Below are 20,373 nucleotides of genomic sequence, written 5' to 3'. Positions count from 1 at the left end.
GACTTGTTTTATTTCTCCCATTTGTAGCTGCAGCTGGTTCTATGCACCTTCTGCCTCTGCTGCATCCTGAATCATTTGGCAAGAGGTGATGAAGGTGGGAGCCCAGATGGACTGGAAAGGTCATGAGGGACTGGAAAAACCTGAGTTCAGAGTTGGTCTACAGGGAAAAACAAACATTGTTGCTTGGAAACCCTGGATGATTCTAGAGCAGGGAGAATCACAACAACACAAGCATGCACTGCATGGACCATGGGATCCTCTGAGTGACAACCTCCAGGAATGATACAAGCTCATTTTCTGCTTACTTTCCTTCACACAAGTGAGATCACTCTGAATGACTGTGGACAATTCAATGAAAAACCATTTTTGCCTCCTCTCCTACTTTCCACAGATAGGAAGCTCCCATAGATTCACAGAATACCAGGTTGGAAGGGACCTCAAGGATCATCTAGTCCAACCCTTCAGGGTAAGAATATAGTTCAAATGAGATGGCCCAGCACCTTTCAAGCTGGACCTTGAAACCACCTCCCTTGGGAGCTTATTCCAATGTTTAATAGTTCAAATGCTTCGAATGATCTCATATCATGGCAGAGGGGAAGAGATGGAAGGTGCCAAGTGACATCATGCATCGTGCAAGCCATGAGCCACCCCAGACTGGCCCAGCTGCCTCTGCTTTGCTCCTGGTTTCATGGTTCAACCCAACAGAGTCAGAAGGGACTCCCATGTTTGAATCAGATAAATGGTTCTCCAAATTAGCAACGCAGACTTGGTAAGGAGGAGGTAGGGCTTGGAAAAAAAGATTGGATCTGAATGAGATGTTTAAAAAAAAAATTGCTACTTGGAGCTTCATAACAGGTTCCTACGCACAAACACACCCACCCATGATCACAACTCCTCTGCTGTCACTCCCCAAACCTCAAATTACCGCAATCAGAGGAAGTCAGTGCAAACGCAGTCCCAGTATAAAACCCTTCCACAGGGCACCATCCCACAGTGTTCAGGGTCTGAGGGCACAACAACCATGAAGCCTTTTCTGGTTGCCCTGCTGCTGACAGTCCTGTGTGCCAAGCAAGGTAAGGAACTGTGGTGGCTGGGAGAGCCAGATGGGAGAAGATGAAAATATCAGAAGACATATTAGAAGCAAGAAGGTTCGACAGCTTCTATTTGCAGAGAGGTCTTGGTAGTGCAGTTTTCTTTGGTATCATCTGGGTCAAGCAGTATTTAGTGTGGCTGTGTCTTAGCTTCTGGCTGAGTTCTACCAAGCTACCTACAACCCAGAGAAGATGAGCTCACCACTTTGGTTACTCACACTCTCAAGTGTCAAACTCTGAGCGCTCACACCTGAACATAGACATGTCAACTGAAAAATGACAATAGGAATTGGCCCTGGGCAGCCTGAGCTTGTTGGAGCTGTCCCTGATCACTGCAGGGGGGTTGGATAAGATGGCCTTTGAGATCCCCTTCTAACCCAATGCAATCTGTGAATCTGTGAATTCAGCTAGGCTCACAGCTTTGCTTTTGGTTTGATTTAATGATTGGATTTGATGCACTTATGTATCTTTTCCAACCAAATTGACTCTGTGGGTCTGTGATTTTTGTTCTGAATGAAACTCGAGTGGTTGATGAAGGCAATGCTTGGGTGGTTGGCAAAGGTGATACTTGAGGGGTTTGAACACCACATCTCCTGCCAGCATTTCACTTTATTTCCCACAATACCATCACAATTAAGAAACAGGGTTGCTGGCAGACGTTTGAAAGCCTGAGAGCTCTTAGCTCATCGGTTTGAAGAGCTTTTCTAAGTACTTTTGAGTGGCTGTGAGTGAGTGTGTGTGTAATGGGATCCACAAAACTCTGTGCTCATCCTGTTTCAAGTGGAGGTGCAGGTGGAACTAGGGAATTGTGCAGGAATATCCAGTTGAGGCACATTGGCTCTGTGCATGGTTTTGCCATCCTGAGGAGCCGTTAAGGCATTTGCATTTGCACAACTAGAGCCAATGGAGGGTGGAGACCAGATGCAGGTAAAGGCTTGAGAGCAGCTATAATGGCTTAAGTTGTGATTGTTTCCTAACTGGGAGGGATTCTCTTTGCATCAGTTGGTGAACAGAAGTGCGTTTTGGTTGCTTTCATGCTGGGATCTTGGTTTCATCTGCAGCTGGAAGTGATTTCAACAACTTGGTGAGAATTGGCAGAAAAGGAGGTCTGAGAGCGAGCTCCAGGTTCTGTAAAACTCAGTAACGTGTGTCTGGGGTTGACTCTGGGATGGTCAGCAAAGTAACTCACAGCTTGGGTTGGGGAACCTCCAGAAGAGGCCATTTGGACATCAGGAAGAAGTTCTTTACTATGAAGGTGGCGGAACACTGGAACAGGTTGTTCAGGGAGTGAGTGGAGGTTGCATCCCTGAAAACATTCAAGTTCAGGCTTGATGAGGCTCTGAGCTATCTGTTGGGGATGTCCCTGCTTACTTCAGGGTGGTTGAACTAGATGACCTTTAAATGTCCCTTCCAACCCAGTGCATTCTATGATTCTAGAAGAGAGCTGAGAGGCTTAACTTATCCATGTGATGGAGAAATGGAGAGCATTGATCAGTCAGTTAAAACCAGGATGCTTTAATCTGATTTGTGGATAACATCTGCACTCACAACACCTGGCACTAGAAAAGAGCATCTGAGGAACCCAGAGCTGACTCCAGAGCTGTACCCAAGGCACCTGAGCTCCCCACATCACAGAGGGGTAGTCCTTTCTTCTCCTACTTGGAATAGTTAGGGTCTAAATTGGGTTTTAATGCTCTTTTCAAACTGCTTTTGGAATTGTCTGACCAAGTATCCTGAGCAGGTTCAGCTTCAGAGATGAATTTGAATTAGCAGAAGCTGGGTTTTGGAAAGTCCTTGGGAGGAGGTTCCTTGTTAAAAATAGATCCAAATTCAGCTGAAAAGTGCTCTTCTGTGCAGAAATGAAACTCCTCCTAGATTAAGAAAGCCAGGAGGAACTGAACCAGGGAAATCTCAGCCTAATGAAGGACCCTCCTTGGTTTGCAGTTTGGTCATCTTCAACTGAGAGCTCTCCACCACTGGTGACAATGGAGTCCAGCTCCATGAGCACCTCAGCTATCTCTGGCACTCTTGCTCAGAAATGAGGAGCATTTTATGGGACTCTAAACAGGAGGGAAACAGCTGAAGAGGACAGAAATAGTGGAAGAGGAGGGAAACAGTTTTCATCAGCTGTGAACCCACCTCCTGGTGGAACGAGATGGCAGATCCTTCTGTATTAGCATGGCCAGCCTGGAAATTTGACACAATTTACCTCATTTTTGCTCAGAAACACATATTCTACCTTCTTCTGGTTTTGCAATTGTCCTGCCTTATCCCTGCTGATGATATCACTGAGAACACGTTGTTCCAGGCAAGTAGGAATAAGGTCTCCATTGTCTAACTCAACCTCTCCCAGGAAACTCCCTGTAACACAGTTCTGTGCTCAGCAATTTCTTTCACAGGGGTGTCAGAAGGTTTAGTTAATTCATGTCTGTGCATTGTTGCTCAGATGCAGTCTGAAAATACTAAAAAAACTAAGCTCTCACCCAAGAACAGGTCAAAAAATTAAGCTCTTGCCCAAGAGCAGGTCATCCTCTTCTTGCCAGAACTAAACCCAGCTGGGAAGGACATGAGCTCTGTTTTAACAGGTTGGTTGTCAAACAGGTTAATGTGGATCCAGGGCAGAAAGAAAGTTCACCTGAGAGTGTTGCTCAGGATGAAGACAGAAGTGTTTTCAGGTTTAATCTCTGGAAATCTCAAGAAAGAAAACTTGGTTTGTCCTCTTTCTCTGCTTCTTCATTAATCCAAGCCAACCTTCTACCTCACTTGTATTGAAAACTTTACTGTGAGATACTTCTCATCTTGTATTTTTTCATGGACACTTTGGACACTTTCTGCCCAGGAGGACACTCCTGGATGTCCCTCATAAGTGTCACGTGTCCTTTTTTTCCCAGCCTACTCGCTGTTCTGCTACACGTGTGACAACGAGCACTCCAACTGGAACTGTCTTAAAACCTACAAGTGTGAAGACCAGGAGAAATACTGCATCACCACATACAGTTCTGTTGGGTTTGGTGAGTACCAACAATACCTCCAGGCTTTTTCCTCCTCCAGGGCAAAGGCTGAGCAATAGGTTCCTTAGGGTAGTAGTCAGTCTTGTTGTAAAGGATTGATGACTGAGCTTTATGCCACGCCATGTGTGTGATTCCCTCGGTGATGCTGATCCACCACCTGGGAGATCAGCCAGCAGTCTGCTCATGTGGCCAAGAAGGACAATGGTCTCCTGGGATGCATGAAGAATAATACATAGCAGGTCAAGTGAGGTTCTCCTGCCCCTCTGCTCTGCCATCAGTGAGGCTACAACTGGAGTCCTGGGTCCAGGTCTGGGCTCTGCAGTTCAAGAGAGACAGGGAACTACCGGAAAGAGTTCAGCAGGGGCTCCAAAGCTGCTGAGGGGCCTGGAGCATCTCTGTGAGGAGGAAAGGCTGAGAGCCCTGGGGTTGCTTAGCCTAGAGAAGAGCAGCCTGAGAGGGGATCTGAGCAATGCTCAGCAAGAACTAAAGAGTGGGGGGCAAGAGGATGGGGCCAGACTCTTCCCAGTGGTATCCAGTGATGGGCCAAGGGGCAATGGGCACAAAATGGAACCCAGAAGGTTCCATCTGAACATGAGGAAAAACTTCTGTTCTTTGAGGGTGTTGAAGCCCTGAAGCAGGCTGCCCAGAGAAGTTGGGCAAGATCATCCAACCTTCTTGGATATGTTCCTGTGCAACCTGCTCTGGGCGACCCTGCTTTGGTAAGGGGGTTGGACTGGATGACCTCCAGAGGTCTCTTCCAGGCCCCACCATGCTGGGATTCTGGGATTCTGTGATACTTCCCTTACCACCTTGTGGCATCCCAGCACTCATCAAATCCACTGCATGCAAATTAAATGCCTATCATCCTCTGGTCAGCTCTTGCAGCAGAGTCCTGAATCACAGCTCTCCTTTCTTGTCCATTCTCCATGCAGGCAAGGACACAGGGCACCGCATCACCAAGAAATGTTCTGTAGACTGTCCTGAGACGAATGTGAACTTTGGTGTGGCAGCTTATTCCAGCAAATGCTGCAGTACCTCCCTGTGCAACTTCAGTGGGGCCAACAGCATCAAGATCAGCTATGCTGCCATGTTCCTGGGAATCGTGGCCAGTTTGATCTGTGTCTTCAGGGCAGGATTGTGATGAGGGGTGGGAGATGATGTGACAACCCAAGAACCTACAAGGTATCCTCCAGCTGAGAAACCAGCATCTTCTGTCAAATAGCTCCAAAAAGGTCTATGCCACCCTGGTTTGTCCAGGACATTGCTTTAGATGCCTGACACAAAATCATAGAATCATAGAATGGTCCAGGCTGGAAGGGACCTCCCAAGGTCATCTAGTCTGAGCTCCCCTCAATTAGCAGGGACATCCCCAACTAGACCAGGTTGCCCAGGGCCTCATCAAGCCTCACCCTGACTATCTCCAGGGAAGGGGCCTCAACCACCTCCCTGGGCAACCTGTTCCAGTGTTCCACCACCCTCATGGTAAAGAACTTCTTCCTGATACCCAATGGCGTGGCAGTGTAGCTCTTACTTTTCCCCATGTATAATTTGTTGTTTTGTATTATTTTTTTCCCCTAGGAAAACTCTTTTGATAGCATGAGTGTGACAATTGTCAGACAAAATAAAGATATGTGTTATTCTAGAGTGTCTCTGTTCTATCCACATTAACCTGAGGAAACATCTCTGCCAGGAAGGGCTGTAGTTAGCATCTCTACTCCACACTGAATTTCACTTTTTATCACCTGGGAGTCTTCTCTTGGCTGCTTTTCTAGGTTGAGTCATCCATCAGCTCAGGATAAACACTCCATAAAGCCAGATGTTCTACCTGGATCACTCAGTGCTAACAAATGAAGGTGTCATCCTGGAAAGGTCAGAGATGTTTGTGGTGCTCCCGTTGCAAGCAACGGCAAGAACTGTTTTGTAGCTGCCAGCTCCGCGGGCTGGGGGCTGGCCAGGTGTGGGCTGCTCCTGGCTGTGCTGCAAAGTTCTCTGTGGAAGGTGGGTGGCTTCACTTTTTAAAACAGGTAAAGGTCCCACCCAAAGATAGTGGAGATGTCCAAGATGAGGATGGTGATGCCAGAATCTGTTTTCATGTAAAGGAGACCTTTGTGTTTGCTTGGAGAAGATGCTGCTGTCCAAGAGGTTCATGACTTCCCTGAAGGGGCAGAGAAGTTGGGAAGAAAGAGCCTGGTAGAGGTGATGGGTGTCTGGGCTGCTGGGAAAGTGTCTGCTCCTTCCCTTTCCTCTGTCACTGCTGCATTTCCAGGCTTTTAGGATGTCAGGTAGCGATAGGACTGGGGGGAATGGAGCAAAACCAGAAATGGGTAGATTCAGACTGGATGTTAGGAAGAAGTTTTACACCACAAGGGTGGTGAGACACTGGAAGAGGTTGCCCAGGGAGGTGGTTGAGGCCCCATCCCTGGAGGTTTTTAAGGCCAGGCTGGATGTGGCTCTGAGCAACCTGATCTAGTGTGAGGTGTCCCTGCCCATGGCAGGGAGGTTGGAACTAGATGATCCTTGTGGTCCCTTCCAGCCCTGACAATTCTATGATTCTATGGAAGAGATGGGGTGGAGATATCCTTGGGGTGGAGATATCCCTGGGGTGAAGGTTCTCTGCAGCTTTTATGGTAGAGATCATCTGCAGCTCTTGGGGTGGAGATCCCCTCAAGCTCTTGGAGCTATAGCCAAGATGGGTAAAATACATTCAGTCTTGGAGCTGGATGGGGCATAATTCCCATCTGAGAAGCTCACAACTGCAAGGCTGCATTTCAAGAGGGTTTGTCTAGAGGTAGCACCTGGGAAAAAAGCTGTGATGTTTGCAGCCCAAATGGATTTGAGGGGAGTCCTGCTCTGCCCTCACTCAGGATGGGCTGCATGTGCTTTTGTGCAACAAGAGGAACCACAGCACTGGCCAAAGGTTGGGAAGATCAACCAGGAGAAACCACAACTCTGTCTGAGGGTTGGGATTGGGTTTACAGTTGCAGTAAACTGGAGTACTGCATCCAGTTCTGGAGCCCCTATTACAAGAGGGATATGGACATGCTGGAAGGTGTCCAGAGAATGGCCACCAGGATGATCAGAGGGCTGCAGCACCTCTCCTATGAGGACAGACTGAAAGAGTTGGGGCTGTTCAGTCTGGAGAAGAGAAGGCTCTGAGGTGACCTTCTTGTGGCCTTCCAGTATCTGAAGGGAGCTACAAGAAAGCTGGGGAGGGACTTTTTAGGCTATCAGGTAGTGATAGGACTGGGGGGAATCGAATAAAGCTGGAAGTGGGGAGATTCAGGCTGGACGTGAGGAAGAAGTTCTTCCCCATGAGAGTGGTGAGAGCCTGGAATGGGTTGCCCAGGGAGGTGATTGAGGTCCCATCCCTGGAGGTGTTTGCAGCCAGGCTGGATGAGGCTCTGGCCAGCCTGATCTAGTGTGAGGTGTCCCTGGCCATGGCAGGGGGGTTGGAACTGGATGAGCCTCGTGGTCCCTTCCAACCCTGACTGATTCTATGATTCTGTGATTCTATGATTCTGTAATTCTATGATTCTATGATGATTCTATGATTCTATGATTCATCATCCTGTTGAAATCTAGTTTCTGGGCAAGGAATGCATCTATTGCAATAGGACATGGGTTAACTGAAGAACGGAACAGTTGCAGCATTTCTGTGACAAAACACCAACAGAAATCTGGGAGGGTTTAACCATTTCCCCATCCCTTTTCCTATATGCTAATCAGAATAAATTCAGAAAATGATTCTGAAAACTTTTGGCCAGCTTGAAAATCCACATTTTAGTAAAAATATCTGCATTTCTCAGTTACTTTTAAATTTCTGCTTTTGCTTCATGAAAGCTACATGTTTTCAGCAAATGAAAGTAATTGTTTGCCCTTCTCACATGGTAATTCCATCCAGATTTAGAACATGATGAGTAAAACATTCTCCTTCCTCTCCACTCAGCAACTGTGCCAAGGGAAATAAATTTCCCCACCCCATTCTCCACACCCAGTTAAATCTCCTGCTCCTATCTCCAAAATATTATTAAAGTTTATAACTTCCAAATACTTCTAAACTATCATATTGTCTTCTGCTTGACCTTGTACCTTCTGGTGTCCTAATTGCCTTTGTCCTTTCTACCCCCATGGATTCCTTTTATTCTATCTCAGAGAGTCATAGAATAGAATCATCAAATAGTTTGGGATGGAAGGGACTTTTAAAGGTCATCTACTTCAACCCTCTGCAGTCAGCAGGCACATCTGCAACTAGAGCAAGTTGCTCAGAGCTCCAAACAAGCTGAACTGGAATGGTTCCAGGGATGGGGCTTCTACCATCCCTCTACCAACCTGGGACAGGGTCTCACTACCTTCATTGTAAAAAATTTCTTCCTTCTCTCCAGTCTAAATCTCCCTCTTGTAGGTTAAAACCATCACCCCTTGTTCTGTCACAACAGGTCCTGCTAAAAAGCCTGCCCCCAGCTTTCTTCTTGACTCCTTTTAAGGTTCACATGGGCCAACTTCTCAAGCTTGTCCAGGTCCCTCTGGATGTCACCCTGTGCATCAGGATGGTGTCATGCAGCTTGGTGTGATCTAGAAATGTGTTGAGTGTACCACCTGGCACTGGTGAGGCATGAAAATCCCATTAATACCAGGAGGACATATGGGACCAGTTGGAAGCATGCAGGACCACCTATTGGAGTATCTCCACCATCAGAAATCCTGCAGTAACTCTTACAGAAATATAACCTTGTCATTTCAAAATCTCAGCAGCTTGCAGGAGATGAGAGATATTTTAGTTTTTGCTTGGATGAGACGACAAGGGAGGGGGAAGGAAAAAAAAAGGTGCCTGGCTGAGTTTCTATTTCTGTACCTGCTAATGGATGCTGTTGGCTGAAATAAATCTGAACGTGGGCTGCTGAACACCATCACCTCATGTCTAGAGGCTCCTTTTCTGTTATTACCTCAAACAGTCAGCCATAAATGTTGATTTACCAATAAAGACTCATGAGATCTCTTCTGGACTGGGAAAAAAATCAAATAATCCACAAGGAAGAAAGGTTTGCACTGGATGGCATGGAAGGTGCCAGCTTCTGTTTTCTTCCTGCTTGGTGCTTTACAAAGGCATCAGCCTTCTGAAGCCAAGCAACATTCCTCCTTTGAGCTGTCTTGGTTAATTGCCACCTCTGCTCCAACGGAGTTGCACGCTCTACCTATTGAGAAAGCAAAAATTTCCTCCCCTTAGTCATGCCAGGTCTCCATCCTAACTATATTTATCTATCCAATTTAAAAGTGTTGGAAAGACTTGCATCACCTGAAGAACTAAGAATCCTTCTTCAAGGGAGACAATGACTGTAGGTGGGTCATGGCAGAAGCCAAAATATTTAATGGGAGATGCAAATCTGAGCAAATATGAGACTAATAAAAAAGGGAAACCAAGCAGATGGAAAGCAGCAAGGGGCAGAGGGGCTGGCAGAAGCTTGGGGCACACAGGTTGCTCCAGCAGCTTTGAGTGTCATGTGAAAAGGATCCAGCTGGACCATTTCTGGGGCTGTGAATCCATCTAAATGCAAGACAGACAACAGTGGGAGGAAAAAGAAACAGCAAGCATAAGAAGATGGGAAAGAGTCTGATTTTACTCAGGGAGACAGGATGAAGCATGTTGCTCAGGGAGGTGCTGGAGTCCTTGTCCCTGGAGGTGTTCAAGAAATGGCACTTTAGGACATGGATTAGTGGGCATGGTGGTGTTGGGTTGATGGCTGGACTCGATCTTAGAGGCCTTTTCCAGCTGAAACAGTTCTATAATGCTGTGGTAAAACAGAGGAATAAAGAGCTCAGTATGGAAATCCAGCAGAATACTCTTATTGGAAGTTCACTTATTTTTGGCTGCCCAATTTTTTTATTTTTTTTTCCCTGAAGATTTAATGAGTTTGAGATCCTGGTGCTGGCAATCCTTTGTTCTCCATGCTTTAACTGTTTTTTTGTTTTGGTTTTGGTTTGGTTGTTGTGGTTTCTTTTTTTTTTTTTTTTTTTTTTTTTAACTCCCTGGCATTTAATTTTTGCAATTGGTAAGGGAAATAAACGCAAATTTCACAGCTTGTTCAATGTGACGGGAGTGGGTGTGACTTCTATTTTGGAATTTAAATGGTCATTTTCATTGCCTGGTGGAATTTATTTTCTAATAAGAACTTCTTTCTTTCTTTCTTTTTTCTTTCTTTCTTTTTTCTTTCTTTCTTCTTTCTTTCTTTCTTTCTTTCTTTCTTTCTTTCTTTCTTTCTTTCTTTCTTTCTTTCTTTCTTTCTTTCTTTCTTCTTTCTTTCTTTCTTTCTTTCTTTCTTTTCTTTCTTCTTTCTTTCTTTCTTTCTTTCTTTCTTTCTTTCTTTCTTTCTTTCTTTCTTTCTTTCTTTCTTTCTTTCTTTCTTTCTTTCTTTCTTTCTTTCTTTCTTTCTTTCTTTCTTTCCTTCTCTTTCTTTCTTTCTTTCTTTCTTTCTTTCTTTCTTTCTTTCTTTCTTTCTTTCTTTCTTTCTTTCTTTCTTTCTTTCTTTCTTTCTTTCTTTCTTTCTTTCTTTCCTTCTTTCTTTCTTTCTTTCTTTCTTTCTTTCTTTCTTTCTTTCTTTCTTTCTTTCTTTCTTTCTTTCTTTCTTTCTTTCTTTTTCTTTCTTTCCTTCTTTTTCTTTCTTTCTTTCTTTTTCTCTTTCTTTCTCTTTTTCTCTTTCTTCCTTCTTTTTCTTTTTCTTTTTCTTTTTCTTTTTCTTTTTCTTTTTCTTTTTCTTTTTCTTTTTCTTTTTCTTTTTCTTTTTCTTTTTCTTTTTCTTTTTCTTTCTTTTTCTCTTTCTTTCTCTTTTTCTTTCTTTCTTTCTTTTTCTTTTTCTCTTCCTTTCTCTTTCTCTTTTTCTCTTTCTTTCTTTTTCTTTCTCTTTCTCTTTCTTTCTTTCTTTCTTTTTCTCTCTCTTTCCTTCTTTCCTTCTTTCTACAGAAATGTTTATGATTTTGAACTGCTGTCTGAAAAAGGCCCACAGAAAATGATCATAGAACCACAGGATCATAAAATCATAGAGCAATGGAACCACAGAGCCATAGAATCATAGATTCAGAGAATCATAGAGCCACCGAATCACAGAATTGTAGAATCATAGATTCAGAGACTGTGCTGGGTTGGAAGGGACCTTTAAAAGTCATCTAGTCCAACCTCCCTGCAGTCAGGAGGGACATCCTCAACTAGAGCAGGTGGCTCAGAGCCCCATCAAGCCTAACCTGGAATGTCTCCAGGTACAGGGCATCTACTACCACCCTGAGCAACCTGTTCCAGTGTTCCACCACCCTCTTAGTGAAGAATTTCTTCCTAATGTCCAAGAAGATGTTTGGTTTCCTATGACATGGAGAGAAAAGATACTGCTCTTCTGATCCAGCTTTTCTGATCCTGGGAGGTATTTTTGCAAACCTTTGAATCCCAATTTCAATTTCAGATTCAGTCACTTCCCATACACACTAAAACACTGGAGGACAGGATCTTCAAGGGTGTAACCTGCTCTGAGAGCCAAGCTGACCTGGGCAGGAAAACATTCTCTCCCCTACTTGGACCTTGTTTCGGCTTTATTGTTTCTCTTTGCCTCCACTCTCCCAGAATTAGAAACTGTTTCATAACGAACACAGCGAGCTCCGCTGTGAAACAACCAGGGAGGAACACAAAAAAGAAAGTGGGAGGAGAACTTCTGCCTGCTTAGATTTCCAACAAAGCATACAAGTAGGGACACGTCACTCTCCATAATCCATCATCTGACACAGCTGCTCCATAGTTACTATCCCAACATCAGAGCAAACACTGCAGAGGTATAAAGCCTCCCCGGGGTGAGTCCTGCTCGGTTTGGAGGCTACGAGACCTGTAAAGGATGAAGACTTCTCTTCTTCTTGTGCTCATCCTAGCCCTGTGCACAGAGTTTGGTGAGTTTCCAAGGATTGCTTTGCACTAGTAAGACCCTCAGAGCTGGGGCATGGAATTTGCAGGGTGATTGTGCAGCATGAATGGGAAAGCTGAAAGGTCATTTGGCTCTAGACAATATTCCAGTCCTCAGGATAAGAATCGAAGGGACACATTCCCCACAGAAGTTGGAAGGATGCTGAGGAGCCAAAGTTGGGCATGGGATAGCAGCCTCACCTGAGTCACTATTCCAGGGGAATTCCCTTATCTCAGGAGGCTTTTGCTATATTGCAAGTTGGATTTTTCTCAGCCCAGTCTGTGGAGCAGCAATGTGTATGCAGCAAAGTGCTTGCTGCAGCTCCATGAGAGGGGAACTTAGTTGAGAGCTGTCAAGAGCTGGAGAAGGAGAGGACAATATATGCAGAGAAGCTGCAGAACTAACTACAGCCTGGTGTCTTTCTGCTTCACTTGCTTGTTTATTGGTTGTGATCCCAAACCACTGTTGCCCTAATTAGTGGTCACACCACACACGAAGGTGCAGTTCTGGCTCCCATCTCTTGCTTGCAGCCTCTTGCTTCGAGGTGCAACTTGACTGATGTTTATCCCACCTCTGGGATCAAGGAATCATTTGGATTAGAAGGGACCTTTAAAGGTCATCTAGTTCAACCTCTCTGCAGTGAGCAGGGACATCTTCAGCTAGATTAGAGATGCTCAGAGCCCCATCCAATGTGACCTTGAATGTCAGGAGCACTGCCTGTGCCTCTGGGAGATGCCCTGGGTCGGCTTTGGGCCAGGCATGGACAGAGGGTGCAGCCCTGACTATCCCTCTGCCTATTCCAGAGGGCTTTTGCTATACTGCATGTTGAATTTTGCTCAGGCTTCTGCAGGTTTTACCTGCAAATTACTGACCATTCTGGTCCTGGTCTAGCCAAGTACTTAGACTTACACTTCATTTGTAAGGCTGTAAATGATCTTGCTGTGGGACTTCATAGGCTTTAAACTTGGCATGTGCTAAATCACAACCAGGTTGAGAAAGTTAAGGGCCATAAAAAGATTTTTTTTTCCTACAGCTTATCAACTATAATCACTTGGGTTTTTTATTTATATAAAAATCAAATAGTGAGATGGAAAAGTCACCAAAGGAGTTGGTGAAACTTAATACATGGGCAGCACCACTGTGCTCTGCAATTTGGCCTGAAGGCTGGTGGCTGTTCTAATTAATACTGGACCTGGCTCATTGTAATGGTTTAAATCCTGTATCTGCCATCACTTGCTAATGCTTTGCATGTGGAAGTTGTTTGTCTTGGTGGCTCAAATTACTCCCATGAAAAACCTTCCTTGAGGAATTCCTGAGATGGTCTAGCCTGAAGAAAAGGAGCATGTGGGGAGAGTTTTTCATTCTCTACAACTCCCTGAAAGGAGCTTGGAGTGAGGTGGGGTTGAGTCTTTTCTCCCAAGGAAGAGGACAAGAGGAAATGGCCTCAAGTTGCACCAAGGAAGGTTCGGGTTGGATATTAGGAAAAAATTCTTCATGGAAAGGGTTGTCGAGTTCTGGAACTGGATGTCCAGGGAAGTGTTGGAATCACCATCCCTGGAGGGATTGAAATGCCATGGAGATACGGTGCTGAGGGATATGGTTTAGTGGTGGACTTGGCAGTGTTAGGCTGATGGTTGGACTTCATCTCAAAGGTCTCCTGCAGTTCAAATGGTTCTATGATTTTATTTTTCTATGATTCTATGAATATTCTTTTTCTGTTGGAGCAGAGGTCTTGCTGGCTGCAGTCAGGAGACCTTCAAAGGCAGCACGGTTTAACCCCAGGTTTACATCTTGGGTGGGGCACACCTTCAAAGGAGCACTGTTCACCTTCCCACTCAGTTCTTGTTCCAACAGACATCTCAGCAGATGCAATAAAATCAGAAGTGCTTTTCAGCAGCATGAGCAAATTGTCCTGCTTGACCTAAGGGTCAATCAGGTTAGGAGCCCATAAACCTTCAGAGTCTTCTCTAACAGCTATTGAGTAAGAGGGAAACCTCTTGAGCATTGAGGAAGGTTGGCAAAACCACCCCTACAGAGTATTTGTCCCTTTTCCTGGCTAGAAAGATTCCAGGGCAACTGGGATCTGAAAACTATTGCTTTGGGATGAAACAGGAGTTGGGCATGCAACAAGCTCCACTGTTTCCTGCTGAGATTCAGGAAGTTTTTTTTCTTGGAATGGGCTTGATCAAAGAATCTGCTTAAGGAGTCAGGTGAGCTACATGTCTGGAAAACCCAGTTTGGGGAGTCTGTTCTAGTGATATTGCACTGAAGAAAGGTGGTTCCCAGTGGGGTGGAGCAGAAAGGGAGTTGTCTGGGGTTTGCACAAGAAAAAGGGATGAAGCCACACCACTTTGCATGTGGATGGTCTAAAGGAGGGTCCCAGACTTGAAGTAAAAACATTTAGCCTTCCACGACAGGACAACACTGAGTGCAAGACCCAAGCAGGACAGCTGAGAGCTTCTGGAGATGGAAATCACCAAGATGGGAAGCAAGCTGCAGTAGTCTTGAGATCAAGCTAGTGTGAGCTGGTAGTGTGAGGGGTTTGGAGTCATAAGATGTTGAGCATGGGAACAGAGGAAGATGGAACCTGAATCACTTCAAGGACAGTTGCCTGGCCTCCGTATCCTCTGCTCATTGCTCTTCAGTGAGAAGGAACAGAAGGAAAGTAGGAACCGTGAGGACTGTAGACCAAAGGAAGATCAGTGCTGGGTGGCATGGAAAGGGGAATCAGAGAATGACAGAATCATTTTGGCTGGAAAAAAACTAGAAGAACACAAATCCAACCATTATCTACCTTGACCAAGTCTGGTGCTAAACAACATCCCTCAGCACCACATCCTGAGCCTTTTAAACATCTCCAGGGATGGGGATTCAACCACCTCCCTGGGCAGTCTGTCCCAGGGTTTGAGAATCTTTACAGTGCAGAAGCCTCTTGTAATGTCCAACCTAAACCCCCCCTGATGCAGCTGGAGGCCACTTTCTCTTACTTACCACTTGTTACTAGGGAGAAGAAACCAACCCCCATCTGGTTTCAACTTCCTTTCAAGGGATTTGTAGAGGCAGAAGGTGTCCTCTCAGCCTTCTTTTCTTCAGGCTGAATAACCCCAGTTTCTCCTCACTAGGCTTGCTCTCCAGACCCTTCACCAGCTTTGCTGCTGTTCTCTGGACCCACTTCAGCATTTCCATGTCCTCTTGGAGTGACAGCCTAAAACTGTACCCTTGATTTGAGGTGTGGCCTCATCAGTGCTGAGAAGGGGCTGTTAACTGGAGTGGGGAGAGATGACAGCTTCCACAAAGATGAAGAAAGAGGAATAGTTGCCTAAAAGGCATTTTTGTAGCTTCCTATGAAATAGTGGCCTGGTCACCTGAAGTCATGGTCTGAGCTGGGGCCAAGTCTGGGCTAGCAGGACACTAAGGAGATCCTGTTTGGGCCAGATGAACTTGTCTAAGGACAAAGGAGAGCAACAGTGATGTTGGGACATAGCTGGCAAAGGCACTGCTGCTGGCAAAGAAACTCAGGCAAGGGAGATGAGGAGCAAGGAAGGTAAAGCTAAAGGACAATGCTGGTACAAGAGTAAGATGGGTATTAACTGGCCATAGAAAGAGATATTCTGCAAACCAGAAGAGTCCAAGACTGGAAAAGGCCTTCAGGATCATCAAGTCCAACCACCAACCCAACACCACCATGGCCACTTAACCATGTCCCAAAGTGCCAGGTCTACACATTTCCCAAACACCTCCAATGAGTCTGATCCCTGGTGGGTGACACTGCTGCAGAAGTGCTTGCCCCAGAGACACAGAGGAGTAGGAAATTCCCCTCAGCATGCAAAAGAAACCTTCCCCAAGGATCTCTTGGCTATGAATGACTGCTCTAGCCTGCTGGAGTGCAAGCTGTTTTCCACTCATAGACATCAGCACAGGGCTTTGCAGATGTACAGTCTTACAGACGTGCACATCTGGAGTGTTACAGGCAGTCAGCACACACCAAGGGCTGTAAAAAGGAATCTGCTGCAGCCAAGGGGATGATTTGCTGAATGTTGTCTTCTACAGGTCCAAAATTGCCTCTTGACACAGGAGAGCTCTGAAAATGAACCAAGCAAATCCAAGCATCCATCTTTCCAGCAAACACTGAGAAGCAGATCTGGGTCACTTCTCCCCCCTTTGAGATCACAGAATCATAGAATGGCTTCTGTTGGAAGGGACCATTCAAGGTCATCTAGTCCAACTCACCTGCAGTGAGCTGGGACATCTGCAACTACAGCAGGTTGCTCAGAGCCCCAGACAACCTGACCTGGAATGGTTCCAGGGATGGAGCATCTACCACCTCTCTGGGTAATCTGGGTCTCATCATCCTCAGTGTAAAAACCTTCTTCTTTTTTGTCTGATTCTCCCTGATAAAAAGTCTGACCCCAGATTTCCTGTAGCCCCCTCTGAACACTGAAAGGCCACAAGAAGACCTCCTGAAGCCTTCTCTTCTCCAGGCTGAACATCTCCAACTCTCTCAGCCTGTCCTCATAGCATAGGGCTTCCAGCCCTCAAATCAGTTATGTGGCCTCCTTTGGCCCTGCTCCAACAGGTCCATGTCTCTTCTGTCCTGAGGACTCCAGAGCTGGATCCAGCACTGTAGGTGAGGTCTCACCTGTGCAGAGCAGAGGGGCAGAATCACTTCCCTTGACCTGCTGGTCACAAGCTACTTTGTGTGGGCATGCAGCAAAATATTCCTGTGTTGTATGGTCAGGGGGGTTAACTCAAGGGTGTCTTCCCCTTTTTGTACTCAAAAAGATCCTGAGAAAGGGTGTGTAGGCCAAGACACTTCAGGTGACTTAAAGAAGATATGAAAGAGTATGGACAGTAATCCTCTCTTCTCTCTCCATACAAGTGCTAGTGGGTTTGGAGGAGCCAGACTGGAGAGAAACCACAAGAGCTTCATGCTGCAAGTGGAGCTCTCCAAGAGCACACTGGAGATGCCAGATATTTACATTCATTCAAGGGAGGCTCAACTGAGTATCCAGAGGGAAGAACCCTTGAGGGTTACTACATGAACACATCACATTGAACCTAAAGTACTTTGGATGGAGAAGAGTCACTGGGGCCAAATTTCACACACCCAGGAGGTTGTCTACCTATGACTGCTGGGCTTGACAGATCCTTCATGCAGACCAACAGCACCAGTTTTATGCTCCTATGGATATTTCTGGAGGTGACTGATAGGCCTCATGTGCTTCTTTTGCAGCTTTCTCCCTGTCCTGCTTCTCATGCAAAGATGCAACTTCCAACATATACTGCCTGGGTAGCACCATCTGTAATGAGAACGAGAAGTACTGCCTCACTAGCTATTCCACCACAGGATATGGTAAGTGTGAAGCTTTCCTAAAGCTCTGGTGACACAATGGGGCTCAGGTTAGGCTGACTGCAGAGCCTCCTCACACCATGAGGTGTGGTGGAAGGATTAATGAGGATCATAGCACGCAGAGAGCAAAGCTTGCAGCAGGTGGGAACTCACCACAGCCCATCTCTGTTGCAATATATTGTGACACTGCTGCTAATTAAAGACACTCAGGAAAGGGAGGCATTTGAAGAGAGAAGTTTTCTCTGCACAAATCCTTTGTCTCATCTCCCAGCTCATGTATATTCTCACGAGGTGGTAGGATTGGAAGGGCTGGTATTTTGGAAAGAGCAATATCAACACATGGTGACAGTGATGTCTTGCAGATCTGACACTGTATAAACCATGGACTCATGGGATCCCAGAATAGTAGGGGTTGGAAGGGACCTCTGAAGATCATCAAGTCCAACCCTCCTGCTAAAGCAGGCTCACCCACAGCAAGGTTCACAGGAACGTGTCCAGATTCGCTGGAATCTCTCCAAAGAAGGAGACTCCACAATCTCTCTGATCAGCCTGCTGCAGGGCACCATCATTCTCACAGCAAACAAGTCTATTTTTAGCAGCTTTGGAGCTTCCACTGGACTCCCTCTAGCAGTTCCCTGTCTCTCTTGAACTGGGGAGCCCAGAACTGGACCCAGGACTCCAGATATGGCCCCACTAGGGCAGAGTAGAGGGGAAGGAAAACCTCCCTCAACCTGCTGGTCAGATTCTTTTTCATGCAGCCCAGGAGATCATTTGCCTTCTAGGCCATGAAGGCACACTGCTGCCTCATGCTGAACTTGTCCACCAGCACTCCCAGGTCCTTCTACACAGAGCTGCTCTCTAGCTCCTCTCACCTGTACTAGAGCAGGGGGTTGTTCCTCCCTAGGTGCAGGACTCTATATTTCCCCTTGTTAACTTCAATTCCTGCCCTAGGTTGCACTCAGCTGGTCCAGAAAACAGTAGAGGAGTTGTAAGGCCTGGAGACGGTGTCTGCAAGTCACACAGAGAATCAAAGAATTGACTGGGTTGGAAGGGACCTTCAAAAGTCATCTAGCCCAACCTCCCTGCAGTGAGCAGGGACATCTGCCACTAGATCAGGTTGCTCAGAGCCCCAAAGAACCAGACCTTGATTGTCTTCAGGGACAGGGCATCTATCACTTCTCTGGGCAACCTCTTCCAACGTTCCACCACCCTCACATAGACAAATAAGGATGCAATCTGATGAACTGAAAGGGAAAACCCAACAGCCTTAAGCACAAACCAAGGTATTCCACACTGAATATTGCACAGCCAGTCCATCATTGAAGTCTGTAAAGATAAGACACAAAACTTGACTTTTTTCTATCTTTTTTTTTTTTCCTCTCCCTCTGCAGGCAACGACCGCAAACAGTACATTACCAAGAAATGTTCTGCATATTGCCCAACAGTTGACCTGAACATTGGCATAGCTGGCATTGCTACCAGCTGCTGTGAGACCAGCTTGTGCAACTTCAGTGGTGCCACCAGTGTGAAAACCAGTTACACCATGATAGCTCTGGGGGTCTTGGCCAGCCTCACCTGCATCTTCCGAATGGGTTTTTAAAGGGCGTTGGGTGGGAAGGAGCTGCTTGACTTTGTCTTGCAAGGGATCAAACTCTCCTCTGTGCAGTCTGATTGCTGCCCTGTTTCTCCTACCTTGGCAGGTCACATTCCATCAGCAAATAGTTTGGCTCTGTCCATGCTCAAGAGCGTAGCCCTGCCTCAAAAGGGTTTTTGGAAGAGGAAAGCATGCTGTGGAGATCTGCACATGCAGAGGGTGCCACATAGTCACCATCTCTGCTAACACTGGCCTCAGTAATTCCATGCACTTTTGTCCCCCTTGATTTTAGCCCTGTAATCTTCCTTTTCATATAATTTTTTGCCCTGTATCATTTTGCTCCGAGGAAGCCTTTAATATTAGAGTTATTAAGCAGAAGCCAGGCACAATAAAAGTGTTACTTTATTCAGTGGTGTGACTGTGTGCTGTGGGACGCTGGGTGTGGTGCCCAGATGCATCTAAGGCAGCAGCCACGAAAGCAGAGGAGTTCAGTTTTTAAGTCAAATTGAAATAATAACACTGAAAACTTGTAATTGCTTTGCATTCACTTCACAGAATGGTGGAGGTTAGAAGGGACCTCTGGAAATCATCCAGTACAACCCCCTGCTACAGCAGGGTCACCCACAGCAGGTTGCACAGGATCACAACATTCAGGTGGGTTTGGAATCTGGGCAGCCTGCCTCAGGGCTCCAGCACCCACACAGCAAAGTTTTTCCTTATATTTAGGCAGAACCTCCTGAGTTCCAGTTTGTGCCCACTGCCTCTGGTCCTGTCACTGGGCACCACTGACAAGAGTCTTGCCCCATCCTCTTGACTCTCACCCTTTAGCTCTTGCTGATCATTGAGAAGATGCCCTCTCAGGCTCTCTTCTCCAGGATAGATAGTCCCAGGTCTCTCAGCCTTTCCTCCTGTCAGAGATGCTCCAGATGCCTCAGCATCTTGATAGCCTCTGGACTCTTCCCCATAGTTTCCTGTCTCTCTTGATCTGGGCTTCCCAGATCAAGACCCAGTACTCAAGATGTGGTGTCTGGGGCGAAGTAGAAGGAGAGAAGAACCTCCCTTGACCTGCTGGTCACACTTTTCCTGCACCCCAGGAGACCGCTGGCCTTCTGAGCTACAAGATCACATTGTAGGCTCGTGGTGAATTTGTTGTCCGCTAGCACTCCTAGGTCCTTCTTCAGGAAGCTTCTCCCTACATTTAATGTTAGTTATGAATTTCCAGAAGTGTAATTTTTGTGACTCCATTTCAGAATAAACTCCCTTCTATTCACCTTGCTTTCAATTTCTCTCCTGGGTCAGTTGGCTGATAAGAAATGGCTGTTAAGCTCTCTAGGAGCAAACAGAGGGGACAAGGCAAGAGCCAACGTGAAGGGATCTTGAGCATTACATTTTC

At 46.1% G+C, this 20,373-nt stretch overlaps 2 protein-coding genes across 2 annotated transcripts; both read left to right on the top strand.

Moving 5' to 3' along the window:
• The first annotated feature begins 1,021 nt into the window (after positions 1 to 1,021).
• LOC128970426 (lymphocyte antigen 6E-like) lies at positions 1,022 to 5,243 on the top strand. The gene is made up of 3 exons (XM_054385602.1): positions 1,022 to 1,073; positions 3,983 to 4,102; positions 5,035 to 5,243. Exons 1-3 carry the CDS (start codon positions 1,022 to 1,024, stop codon positions 5,241 to 5,243), a joined length of 381 nt encoding a protein of 126 aa, XP_054241577.1.
• Positions 5,244 to 11,856: 6,613 nt separating this feature from the next.
• On the top strand, positions 11,857 to 20,241 carry LOC128970254 (lymphocyte antigen 6E-like). Its single transcript, XM_054385365.1, has 3 exons — positions 11,857 to 12,022; positions 17,270 to 17,389; positions 18,778 to 20,241. Exons 1-3 carry the CDS (start codon positions 11,971 to 11,973, stop codon positions 18,984 to 18,986), a joined length of 381 nt encoding a protein of 126 aa, XP_054241340.1. The 5' UTR covers positions 11,857 to 11,970; the 3' UTR covers positions 18,987 to 20,241.
• Positions 20,242 to 20,373: the final 132 nt, after the last annotated feature.

The sequence above is a fragment of the Indicator indicator genome, chromosome 12 (genome assembly GCF_027791375.1).
Source record: "Indicator indicator isolate 239-I01 chromosome 12, UM_Iind_1.1, whole genome shotgun sequence".
NCBI lineage: Eukaryota > Metazoa > Chordata > Aves > Piciformes > Indicatoridae > Indicator > Indicator indicator.
Note: the sequence above shows the minus strand (reverse complement) of the source record. Positions and strands in the feature narration are given on the sequence as shown.

Bases quoted from the DNA above. Each gene is read 5' to 3' on its own strand.
- LOC128970426 (XM_054385602.1), top strand. From the start codon at position 1,022: ATGAAGCCTTTTCTGGTTGCCCTGCTGCTGACAGTCCTGTGTGCCAAG. The intron at 1,074-3,982 runs GTAAGGAACTGT...TTTTTTTCCCAG, and splicing joins AGTCCTGTGTGCCAAGCAAG to CCTACTCGCTGTTCTGCTAC. The intron at 4,103-5,034 runs GTGAGTACCAAC...TTCTCCATGCAG, and splicing joins ATACAGTTCTGTTGGGTTTG to GCAAGGACACAGGGCACCGC.
- LOC128970254 (XM_054385365.1), top strand. From the start codon at position 11,971: ATGAAGACTTCTCTTCTTCTTGTGCTCATCCTAGCCCTGTGCACAGAG. The intron at 12,023-17,269 runs GTGAGTTTCCAA...CTTCTTTTGCAG, and splicing joins AGCCCTGTGCACAGAGTTTG to CTTTCTCCCTGTCCTGCTTC. The intron at 17,390-18,777 runs GTAAGTGTGAAG...CTCCCTCTGCAG, and splicing joins CTATTCCACCACAGGATATG to GCAACGACCGCAAACAGTAC.